At 33.7% G+C, this 13,198-nt stretch overlaps 1 protein-coding gene across 5 annotated transcripts in view; it reads left to right on the top strand.

The window, feature by feature from the left end:
- The window catches only part of NFAT (NFAT nuclear factor), a 48,079-nt gene extending 34,914 nt beyond the window's left edge, over positions 1 to 13,165 (top strand). For 3 of the 5 annotated variants that reach the window (XM_017179808.3, XM_070287953.1, XM_017179807.3), the window contains exons 5-10: positions 1,425 to 1,845; positions 1,914 to 2,070; positions 2,614 to 2,861; positions 3,113 to 3,296; positions 8,158 to 10,185; positions 11,031 to 13,165. In XM_017179808.3, the coding sequence (XP_017035297.1) occupies positions 1,425 to 1,845; positions 1,914 to 2,070; positions 2,614 to 2,861; positions 3,113 to 3,296; positions 8,158 to 10,185; positions 11,031 to 11,035 (3,043 nt within the window). In that variant the 3' untranslated portion in view covers positions 11,036 to 13,165. Of the gene's footprint in view, positions 1 to 1,424; positions 1,846 to 1,913; positions 2,071 to 2,613; positions 2,862 to 3,112; positions 3,297 to 5,284; positions 5,881 to 8,157; positions 10,186 to 11,030 lie in introns of those variants that run through there. The other 2 variants (XM_017179809.3, XM_017179810.3) reach the window with 2 other exon arrangements.
- Positions 13,166 to 13,198: the final 33 nt, after the last annotated feature.

Genomic DNA, 13,198 nt, shown 5'->3' with positions numbered 1-13,198 from the left:
GATGGCTTTCAGCAAAAATGAAACAGAAAAAAATCTAAAAAAAAAAGGGAACTTTAAAACAAAATTTAAAAAAATTCTTTGGTAGAATTTCTTGAGGAAAAATATAAAAAAATATAGGTTAAACCCATAGAAAAATAATTTTAAAATTAAAAAAAAAATAATTTTAATAAAAGATAAAGGATAATGAGCTTTAGAGAAAGAGAAGGTCCTGACTAGACATGATTTTCTTATAAAAGAAATATTCAAAAATCCCTCAGCAGAAAAATCTCGAAATAAAAAGGATTTAAAATGAATTTGGAAACAAGGAAATTAAGATGAAAAATTATTTATAAAACATATGTTTATATTATGGAAACAAGGAACTTTTGATTAAAAATTATATTATATTTTTTACCCTGCAAAATTCGATTGAAAACAGAAACCTCTAGAGTTTTAAAATGCCTATAAAAGTGTCATAAATTCTATAAAAAAATGAACTTTAATTAACTTCAATTTTTTACAGTAAAAATTTTATTTAGACAACTTTTTAAGTGTTTTAAAATTCATCCTAGTAACTTCTAAAGCAACCTAAAAAAAGTTTAAAAATCTGACAAAGTCAAGATAATATTTTCAAAATTTTATATAAAATATACAAGTTAAAAAAGAGGAAAAAATATTTTTGAAATAATTAAAAAAGAACAAAAATCAAAGAAAAAAAGAAGCAAATTTCAAAAATCAACAAAAACCTTCCAGATTTAATTTTATTTAAAAAATCAAAGAATTTGTTATTTTATTAGTATTCTTTTTTGATTATTGCTCAATATGTGTGTGTTTTGTTGTTCTTGTCATTCTATTCCGTATTTACAACAGATATATACATATATATATCTCTCAAAAAAAAAAATTTAAATAAATTCTAAAACGTTTTTAATATTTTTATATAAAATTTCTGTTGGCTTTTATAAATTGATGTACATTTGTTGTTCCATATGTGTGTGCGGCGTGTGATTGTGTAATTAACAAAAGCAAAAACAATCCATTTCATTCAAAATTCACAAACATTTTTCTTTAGACTCATTTGTATCTGTGTCTGTAGCTTTGTATCTTTGTATCTACTGGAAAGAAGCAATGAATTTGTATCTTTGCATCGCAGCTAAAAAACACCATAAATTAGACCATAAATCATTTAACCCACAAAAAGGAATCACCAAAGTCTTATATACATCGCTTCCATTGGCCAAAGTTCAAGTACAAGGCATTCCTTAAATTTTTTTGTTTAATTTTTTTTTTAACGATCCTTAGACAAATAAACCAAACCCCCGAAGTCGAAAAAGTTCCATTCTCCACCAGAATCTGACCCCATATTTCTTTCTTTCCACTTTCTTTCTCTCTCTCTTTTTCTATCCCTCTCTGGTGACGCGCCTTATCCTCCGCGAATCCTTTAGATTCATTTCGGCGAGAACTGTCACCCGAGTGGCCAACAAGCGGCAACCTATTACGCCCTTGAACAGCATCGCCAGCTCCAATGATGGCCAGGTGCAGCTGGAGATTGTCTCACAGCCGGAGCAACAGCATCGGGCGCGGTATCAAACGGAGGGTAGCCGTGGTGCTGTCAAGGATCGCAGTGGCAATGGTTTCCCCATTGTCCGGCTGACCGGCTATGACAAGAATGCCGTCCTTCAAGTGTTCATTGGCACGGACATTGGCCGTGTGGCGCCGCACATGTTCTATCAGGCGTGCAAGGTGGCCGGCAAGAATTCGACGCAGTGCAACGAGAAGAAGGTGGATGGAACCATGGTCATCGAGATTGATTTCAAGCCGGAAACGGAAATGACCATTACCTGTGATTGCGTTGGCATACTAAAGGTGGGGGAAAAAAATATTTAAAAAAAAATATAAATAATAATAATTTACCATTATTTCCTTTTCTGCAGGAACGCAATGTCGATGTGGAGCACCGTTTCCCGGAGCATCTGGCGCAGAAGAACAAAAAGAAGTCAACACGCTGCCGTATGGTATTCCGCACTCAACTAACCCGCGACGATGGCACCACCGAGACCCTTCAGGTCTGCTCGAATCCCATCATCTGCAGTGAGTATTTAATTTAATTTAAATTAATTAGAAGAATTATACAAAATATAAAAATTAAATTAATTATCAAAGAAAATAATAATTTAATTAATTATCAAATAAAAAAAAATAATTTAATTAATTATAATTTATTAATTTAAATTATTATATTAATTAATTATAATTATAATTTGTATAATTTTTATTTTAGTCTTTATAATTAATTATAATAATTAATTATTTAATAATTAATATTTCATAAGTAATTAATCATTAATTATTTATTTATAATAATTATAATTATAATTTTAATATTTTTAATTAATTCCTTAAAAAACTAATTAATATTTCATTATTAATTAATTTTTAAAAATTTTAATTATTATATATAATTAATTTATATATATATAATAATTATAATTACAATATTTATAATTAATTCCTCAAATAACTAATTATTAATTAATTATAATAATTAATAAATTGTTAATAATATTTATAATTATAATTATAATCCTTATAATTAACTCCCTAATTAACTAATAAAATATTTGTAATTATTAGCTCAACCCCCTGGCGTTCCAGAGATTTGCAAAAAGTCACTTAACTCATGTCCTGTGGATGGCGGCCTTGAGCTGTTCATCATTGGCAAGAACTTTTTAAAGGACACTCATGTGGTGTTCCAGGAGACCTATGACAGTGTTAATGGCGACGATCCGGCCACTGAAATTGCTGTGCGTCAGCAATTAATTGGCGGTACCGCCGCCCTCTGGGAGCAGAGTGTCCTGCCGGACAAGGAGTATCTCCATCAGGTTAGTTTTGTTGGGAGAAAGAGTATTATTTTATTTGTATTATTTATTTATTATTATTTTTTAATTATTTATTTTTATTATTTGCTTTTATTATTAATTTTTTTATGTTATCTATTTTTTTACTTTAAATTTAAATATTTCTTTTTTAAATTTTTATTTTTTATTTTGTTTTTTAAATTATTTTATTTATATAAATTATTATTATTTAATTTTCTTATTAGCAATATTATTATCCTTACTCCTTTTTGCAGACCCATTTGATTTGCACTGTGCCACCGTATCTGCATCAGAACCTAATGAAGCCCGTCCAGGTTCAGGTCTCGATCGTATCCAGCGGCAAGAAGAGCGAGCCGCACACGTTCACCTACACGCCCAAGGGACAGTACACGACGCTGGCGGCTGCCAGCACGTTAAGTAACACAATCCACGCCCAAGGTATCTATTTGTTGACTAAGTGTTGTCCGTTAACCAAACCCAAAACCGAAATCGAAACCGAAAGATATATATCGGAGATCGCGTATCTATCGATTATCGATTAGCTCCCTTGTATAGATATATATCGAAAGAACACAGTTAGTAAGCTTTGTAGGTGAGGTAGTCTAGTCAGTTTTTAGGCAGTCCTTAGATGTACTTAATGAAATCTATAGTGGCTAACCGAATACTTAAGTTGCTCATTTTTTATTTATTATTTTTCCAAAAAAAATGCCATTTATCCAACAAACGATGTGGTGTTGATTATTTTTATTATTATTTTTTTGTTGTTTGTGTGTAGGTCCAACAAACATTTATTTTTTATGGTTAGAAAATATATAAAACTAAATCAGATAGTTTCATGCGTTATTCTAACCTTTCCTTCCTTCCTTCTATCTTTTTGATTTTATTTTATTATTATTTAAACTTTTTACCTCGCTCTCCCTGCTCTTTGGTTAGCATTTTAACATTTGTTATATTATAAATATATATTTAACAATTAGCAAGTTGGCTTTTTTTTTATTTGGGTTCTATCTGAACAAAGAAAGGTGAATGAAATTGTTTTGCTAAAATGTTTTTAACCTTTACAAAAAAAATCAAGAAAAATTAATTACAGAACATAAAATCAGCAGTTCTCTTGTTTATTTTTTTTTTAATTTTATTTAATATTTTTTATAATTATTTTAAGATGTAACATAAAGCTAAAGTGAATTTCCCCCATTTCTTTTGCCTGATAAAAAATAACCAAAGGTCGAGTTCATTTCATTATTATTGTCATACGGAATTTCATTACTAAATGTATGAACTTTCATATATATATATGTATGTATATATGCTATATCTCTTGCCTGCCTCCTTTTCCCTTCATACTTTCTACTTACTTACTCTCTCCTCTCTTTTTCTCTGTATGAATAACGCATGAAACCAAAATCGATATCCATAAAAATATAATAATAAAGCATTAAATATTTTTAAGTAGGAAACCGCAACAAAAAAAACCAATCACTCAAAAAAAAATATATAACATTAAAAACATAACTTAATTTATAAGCAAAAAAAAAAAAAAGAAAACAATTAAGGAAATGATAAAATACAAAAAAAGCCTTAAATTAATATTAAAATAACTATTAAATAACTGATATATAAGGCACACACGACAATGATCGTACGAATCTTTGGAGAAATAATTCCTCCAATCTTCCCCTACCCCAATATCTCACTCTCTCTCTCTCTCTCCACGCTCGCTCGCGCTCTCTGGCGGGAGCGGAACCGGAAACTGATCGAAACAACTCTGCTGCATGAATGAACTTGTACTTTGATACATATTTTTGATATGTGATCCACATTGGATGCGATTCCAAGGATTCGTAATATATATCCTATTATCTGTTTAGAATTTATATATCTCTCTCTCTTTGGGTCGATAATTATTTGACGTAGTTTTTCGCCTTTTCCGGCTACACTTTTCTTCTGGCTTAATTTATTTGTGTGTGTGTGTGTTTGTGGGTGTGCCTGAGTGTATGTTTGCTGTGTGTATGCGTGTGCTTGTGTGTTTGCCTGAGTGTGTGCCTGTGATGTGTGTGTGTGTGTGTGTGGGTGGACTTTGAATGAAATGCAGAGTTTTCTTGATCAAGTTTGTCCTACCAAAAAAAAAAAAAGAAAAAAATTCTTACCCAAAAGGAAAACTCAAGCAAAAGCGAGATAAAAACCAACACAAGATGAAAAATCAGCAGCAGCAACAGCAGAAATCAGGAGGATTCAAGAAGAAGAAAGAACCACAAAAAGGCAGATATTCCCTCACAAAATCAAGTTAAAGATCAGGATATCTTTAAAACAAAAAAAAAAAACTCTTTCCCTTCACCAAACCTTAAAAAAAAACAAAAAAAATTCCGAAAAAAAATATGCATATATATATTTTTACTTTATATTCTTCCTCCTCCCCTTTTTCTTAGCAATTTAGGTGCTCAAACTAACTATATATAGTCAAATATGTAACCAATTTTGAGTGCCATAAAATGCAAGGCCAAAATTACAATCCAAATTAAGTCCATATAACAAGTATATAGACACCGACATATCCTGTATCTCTCTCTCTATATATACATATATGTACATATATACTATATATGTATATATATATTATAATAAATATAGCAAAGAGGCAAACGAAATGAAAGGCCGCTAAAAATGACAGCTTGCCGGGAAAGCAACACGCCGGAACTGTGAAATCGATGAGAGATCGAAAGAACTATCGTGCAAGAATCGCATTAATCGAAACGATCGATAAGTGACTGCGATAGACCACAACTCATACAACCACATACACGTCACGTCACACAGACACGAAATATACAGAAAACGAAGTATACAAAAAGTGATACCCTTTAAAATGGAACCATGGCAGCTATTGATATCCGACGAGGAGACCCGACCCCCATGGAATAGATGACCTGACCGGCGACGGACTCGAGTCTTCCTCATCAGCATCTCAACATCTACTCTGCTCATCTCTAGCCATCATCTCTACGTTCAGCATCAAGGATACGTTTTAGGGTACTGGTTAAAAAAAAAAAAAAAAAAATAAAAAAAAAAAAAAACAACCCACAATTTTTTTTAGAAAAAAGAAATTACCTGAAAATTAATATTACCAATTGACCAAACGTATAAATTCTTTTTTGCCATTTCGTACTCAATATTTCTCTATATATGTCTTTAAATTAATACCCTACACACACCACACACACACACACACAATTACCATTACTATTAACTCTTAAGGGAAACCCATTACACATCCATATAACTTTTAGAGCATTACCTTTAAGCATCCTCTATATATTTACGGGTTTTATTTGCATAGTCACATAAAGCTAACCCCATCTTTTAGGCATCTTTCGGGAGATTCTATAGTGTCTATAGTAGTCCTAAATATCCTTTGGATATTGATTGGAAAATCATTCAAATGCCTTCCAGGCTCTATAGTTCGTATCATTCATTGTTATCTAATACTAATTTATGTGAAATCAGTCACAAGTCCTAATGACATTCTTTTATAGATATTTCATAAAATAATAATACCCACATAATATATAAATACAATTTCAAATTCAATTTCTGTTTTCCCTCAAATACTAATCCCTTCAGAATCATGTACAGAATTTTCAGTTCAATAATGGAGACCAAAGATCCAGTAACTATAGCTTAGACAGTGAAAAAAATAACTATCCAAAAGCCCAGGAAAGACAAGACACATACATAAGCGGGAACTTGTTCTGAAAGACCCAATACAAAATAAGAGGTGGTAGTGATGGGACTCGTCTAGAACGAGTGGAATTTAAAGCATCGCTCGACTTCAGAGCCTCAACATTACGCCTAGAGAACGACAACAATTTTAGATCAATGCGACCCCGCTTAGGAGTTGTAGGAGAATTGAATTTTTGTGTATTTCCGGCTCCTGATAGTACCAACCTACTACTAATCCATAAATTCTTGGTATATATAAACATATAAATATAAAACAGTAGCTATTAAGTTCAACAACTAGAAGTAATTATATAAGCCAATAGTCTTAAGAATGAATAGCTTGGAGTATGATTGAATTATGAATGAATAATGATGTTTGAATTTAATGAGTGAATATTGATTCTGTGATTTTTTAATAGTTTATGAAAGAATTAGTTGAATTATTGAGTTGTTGTGGGTGAATGATTTATGAATAATTGTTGAATTTTAAAAGCATCGTTGGTGAATGATTATTGGATTTTAAGAGCGTTGTTGGTGAATCGTAGCTGAATTTTAAGAGCGTTGTTGGTGAATGATTGTTGAATTTTAAGAGCGTTATTGGTGAATGATTGTTGAATTTTAAAAGCGTTATTGGTGAATGATTGTTGAATTTTAAGAGCGTTGTTGGTGAATTATAGCTGAACTTTAAGAGCGTTGTTGGTGAATGATTGTTGAATTTTAAGAGCATTGTTGGTGAATGATTGTTGAATTTTAAGAGCGTTTTTGGTGAATGATTACGGAAAGATTACGACTATTATTGGTAAACCCGTTTCACCAACGCTTTTGTAATTGAGTGAATGTCTAACGATGATTTATTTGATTGAACCAGCTTAGAAGTTATTTTTATTAATTATAAAATGATTTTGTCAGCTCTTTGGTGTGGTTTGTTTTAAGCCTCTTAATTGTTCTGCGTGTGTTTAAAAATATACATTTTAAATGCTCTTAGCCCCCTCTTAGCCCTTAGTGTTGTTTTCTCCAATCCCCTCTTTGGTGAGTGAATGAAAGAATGATCAAATGAAGCCAAGAAATACCAAGCATAAGCTATGCCTAAGAAATAAATATAATTTAGATTTTATCTAGACTTAATTTAGTTGTTAATTAATTAGTTTTAGTGACCAAAACCCCGCCCCTACGGTCCGGAGGAGATGGCAGATCCAACGAATCCGAATGCTCTTCTCGCTCTCAATAGTTTAAGTTTGTTGTTGTTTTTTTTTTCACTTTTTTTTCTTGTTTTTTTAGTTTTTAAGCTGTAGTACATAACCTCGACAGAGGAGGAGCAGCAGGAGAAGGGCACTCGGTCTTCGGCGGATCTCTCTCCGCCGGAACTCTCGTTCTTAGAAACCTGGAACCTAAACCTAGGACTAAGCGCTTACCCCAAAACCCCCTTATACCCCCCCCTGACTGTTTTTACCCACTTTATTTTTTTTTTTTCCCTTATGATTTCTTATTGATTGATTGATGACGATGATTGTGCTTGAAATGCCACCAAAATGTGATTACTAAGAGGCTTCTCTTCCATATCCATTGTTGTTCCTTCTTGTAGATGTGAGCAGTTTCATGGACACCACAGCAGCGCCCAATGGTGGCTCAAGTGGCTCCAATGGCTGGAGTGGCTCAGGCGGAGCCACCAACAATCCTCAAGCACCAGCTCCGGGCTCCACTTCGGTGGCCGATGGCAATGTGGAGGCCAAGCATGAGATCGATTCGGGTATGATGCCGCCACCGATAACCACACAGATACCAATGGGCGTACGTCGCTCCTCGCTGCCCAGTGCCACGCCCATGATCACCGATCAGCAACAGCAGCAGTTGGTTCATTTAAGTGCAGCCGAGGCTTTGAAGACGGAACTCCTGGACGACAGCAGTTCGCATAGTCCCCTGACAGGGGAATCCACGCCGGATAGTCCCAATGCCGCCATGCAGTATCATCATCGTTTTGTGGCACGAAAGCCCAGCCTGGATACCATAATGTATGATCAATCCAATAGCTTGCCAGGATTTCCAGCTGTGGTGGCTCCAGCCACAGCAGCTGCTGTGGCAGCAGCCGTTGATATTGATCCTGCTGCAGTGGCTGTGGCCGTGGAGTTGGCCGTTAAAAATGAGATTGTTAAACATGTGGTGCAGCAGCATCAGCAGTTGCAGGAACAGATGCAGGAACAGCAGCAGCAGTTGCAAGAGCAGCAGCAGCAGCAGCAGCAACAACAGCAGCAGCAGCAGCAACCCCAGCAGGTGCAACAGCAGCAGCAACAAGTCCAACAGCAAGTGCACAAATTCATAGATGAACTCACCAAATCCACTTCAGTGGTGACAAGCAATGGAACCAGTGAACCTGCCCTGTTCACCACCTCAGCGGTGATTGATCATGCCTTGACCGATATATTGCAGGCCAAGGTGGGCATTGCCACAGCACCACAACCCCCAACGCACAGCGTTGTCCTAGAACGCAGCCTATCCTCGCTGAGCTCCACCAACTCCAGCAGCAGCTCCCTGAGCGGCAACGAGAGTTCACCCAATAGCTCACCCTTAACCCAAGATATTATACTCAATTCAGAGCCGGCAGCTGCTTTGGCCGGAGCAGCTGGCCTCCAATCTTCTCCAGTAGATGTGACCGGCGGCGGCGGCGGTGGCGGTAGCCTATCCACGGATATCATTATGAATCCCGCTGTTTCACCCTCAACCATTTTGTGCTCGGCCAATGGAGCTGCCACCGCTGTAGTGCCCAATATCCTGGCACCGCATCAAGTGACCATGGCCAATTCCATACTAAATGATATTGCCATGCAGCCGGAGCCAACGCAACAGGATGCTGCAGTGGCTGCCTTGGCCCTAAGCAACATTATGATGAGTCCACCAACAGCAGCAGCTGTGGCTGTTGACGCTTTGCCACCGCCGGCTGTTATGCAACCGGAAGTGGCAGCCACTGCCACCTCGACGGCTGTCAGCAATATGATTATCAAGGCGGCAGCGGATTTTATAACCACACAGGAGCAGAAGCAAGAGCAGCAGCATCATCATCATTATCATCGCCATCACTCTCAGCACTCGCAGCATTCCCCCGCTGTCACGGTGAGTTCCAATCCCGCCGAAGTGAATCTGTTGCTGTCCAATCATACGGCAACACCGGCGGAAACGGCGGCCGCTGCTGCCGCAGCCGTTGCCGTAGAGGCGGCCAACTTTCAATCGTTAAATCATAGCCATCATGGCCAGCATCCCATACATCATCATGGTCATGGCCATGGCCATCACCATGTAACCGGACACCATCATGGCCATCATTTGCCGGTGGTGGTGCCGCCGACACCACAAGAATCTCTGATCGTTGCTCTGGCCAGCGAGAATGCGTTGCAAAAGTCGGTGGCCACCGCTGCCGTGACCACCAATGGTGCAGTGATGACCCAACAGGCATCGGCGCCCAGCACAGCCGGTAGCATCATTCTGCCGGCGGCCGTCGGAGCGGTGGCTGCAGCGGCGGCGGTGGCGGTGCAACCGCAGCCGCCAATACCGCAGGAGCTGACCACGATGTCGGATCAGGATCTGATCAGCTACATCAATCCGAGCACCTTTGATCAGAGTGAGTTTTTTGTTGTGTTAAGATAAATTAAAATATGGGAGTCGGGGGAAATATAAAGAATAAGATGCGTAACGTGGAGACATTTGAATTAGAGCCTTTGAAAAAATCGATTAAATCGATTACACTTCGATTCTTTCTATTTTGTTCGATGCATCGATTCGATGTGAGACAATCAATATACCTAAAACTGTAAAAAAGCTATCTTTAACGTTTTTCTATTATAAAAATACATTAGTTTTTTGCTTTTATCGTTTTTTTAAATTTTTTGTATTATTTATTTTTAATTTTGATTTTTTATTTTATTTAATTATTTTTTTTTCTGTATTTAATTCTTTTTAAATTGATTTTTTTTTTATTTAATTATTATTTTTTTAATTTATTTTTTTTTTATTTAATTAATTTTTTTATTTATTATTATTATTTATTTATTTATTTATTTACAATTATTATTTATTTATTTATTTATTTATTATTATTATTTATTTTCTGCATTTAATTTTTTTTCTTTTATCGATTTCTGTTAAATGTTTTTATTTTTTTATTTATTATTATTTTTTTTTTCATTTATTATTATTTATTTTGTTTCTGTATTTAATTCATAAAAATTTTATTTTTTATTTCATTAAGAAATGTAAAAAATAAAAAATGTAATAAAATAAATATAAAATACGGTATCAACAACATATATACACGTAAAGAAAATTAAATTCAAATACAAAAATAAATTTAACAGCGTTACGCATCTTACTCATAATATTCTTCTTCCATTGTTCAATTAAGTTTCTCATAAAATGAAATCTAACTAAACTAACTTAATTTTTATATTTTCCTCCTTTCGTTTTCAGTTTAAACGGATCAACAAATTAAACTATGTGGACTTGTTTTTTTTTCTTAACAATTACAATAAATGTTACTCCTACACACAGGCTTAGAGTTAAGTATAAACTATATATTTAGCTATAGAAACACACTTTTAGATGGATTACCTAACGGTTTCAATGTGGACCAACTCTTTGACCAACTTAAAAATTGAGTAAAATTGGAAAACAAAAATGAATAGAAAGAAAATTCGATGAAGTTACAGAAATCCACAAAAAACAGACGATTTAGTAAGTAAATATAATATATATATCTTATTATTATTATTGTTTTTTTTCCTATTTAATAATGATTTTGAACGAAATAATCAAAAACTTATCTCAAAAGGTTAAAGAAAAACAAAAGATAACGACTGCCATATACATTACCTTTGAAACAATACCCGAAAAAAAATATTTAAAAAAAAATAAAACAAAATAAGATTGAAAGCGGAAAAAGCAGATTAAGATGCAAACTGAAAATTAGTTAAAAATAAAAATGAGTTTGGAGAACCTTTTTTTTATTTTTCATAATAAAGTCTGATTTGTAAATTTCCTTTTTTTTTGTGTTTTTGAGAATTTAAGTTATGTATATTTTATAAATTAATGCCTTGACACACACACAAATGTTTGGCACTAAAATTAGGATAATTGTTTTTTTTTTTGGGAAAACTAAACTAAAAAAAACAATTAATAATTTATAAAAAACAAAAAAATATATATATATACATTAGCTATGTGTAGCCTACGAATATAATGAATATGCGAGAAATTCCAAAAGACTTTTGTTGTTTTAAAGAAAAATATGCAATTATTATTTTTTGTTTTATGGTTTAGACATAGTTTTCTTTTTTTTTTTTTTTTGTTTTTTAAATTATAAATGAAAGGAAAAGGAAGAAGAACACAAACACACAAATAAAGAGTAACTAAATGTTATTACTACAACTATTACTATTAAAATAACTATTATTTTACTATAATTATAACTATTACGTAAATATATATTGCTATTAATGTTGATGATAGTTGTTAAGTAGTTGTTAACTATCCTAGATTACAAAAAACTGATAAACTGAAAAAACTGAAACTGAAGCAGAACAAACCGATTTAATTGTAGCAGTTAGTAACTATATTAATAATTATCATAAAAAAGAAATAATAATTATTGAAGAAATCTGCATTTGTTGTAATAATAATAATAATATATAGCCACTATTTACCGACTATTTATAAACATTTTTACAATTACAAAACACACCTATTCCAACCACGAATTTCGCCCACTCCCAAGAATAGAAAAAAACTAAAACTAAAACTGATAAAAACACGAGAACCAACAAACAAAGAAAGCAACAGGCTGCTACAATTATATATAACTAATATATACACTATATACATAATGTATCTGTATGTTCTTTTTTTTTAATGATCTTTTTTTTAATAACGTAATGCTTGATAAACAATTTGATTGACATACGTAAAGTCTAGATAGATATTCGTGCGAGTCGTCGATAAAATGTGTTAAACAATCTCAGAGATTGCATATTCCTCATTAAATTTTAAATGTTACAAGTTACCGAGTTACCGAGTTACCGAGTTACGAGAGTAACGAGTAACGTGAACGAGTTACAGAGTTACGAGCGAGTCATCGAACGAAAGCGAGATAGCGATAGTTGTAAGGTGCAAGTGAGACGCAGAGCGAGAGAGATGCGATGAGCCAGCGCTTAAGAATATAGTGTTTAGTGTTAAATGTTATACACTTATACATATTTAATTTATGCTATATATACATACATATATATATATATACACACCCATATACATATATCTATAACTTTACAATGAATAAAATGAATGTATTTTTGATGTTCTTATTGCCCAAAGTGCAGAAAAGCTGATGAAAACCGAGTAAACATCGAAAGGAGTGGCACCTGTAACTGTAAAATGTAGCTAAACACGTATCAATTGACATTGTGAAACATTTTGATCATCTACTTTACACTGAAAACAATTAGTTGTGGCTTTGTGTAGAGAATGCCCCCCCATACCCCCCACGTCGTCTACAGAAACAAATATGAATTCTGCTCGTGTTATCTCTTTTTATGTGAATAAAAAATGGAAAAATCTTTGAAAAAGAACCAAAACTTTTGAGTTAT

The sequence above is a fragment of the Drosophila kikkawai genome, chromosome X (assembly GCF_030179895.1).
Source record: "Drosophila kikkawai strain 14028-0561.14 chromosome X, DkikHiC1v2, whole genome shotgun sequence".
Taxonomy (NCBI): domain Eukaryota; kingdom Metazoa; phylum Arthropoda; class Insecta; order Diptera; family Drosophilidae; genus Drosophila; species Drosophila kikkawai.
This window is presented reverse-complemented; position numbering and strand designations above follow the sequence as displayed.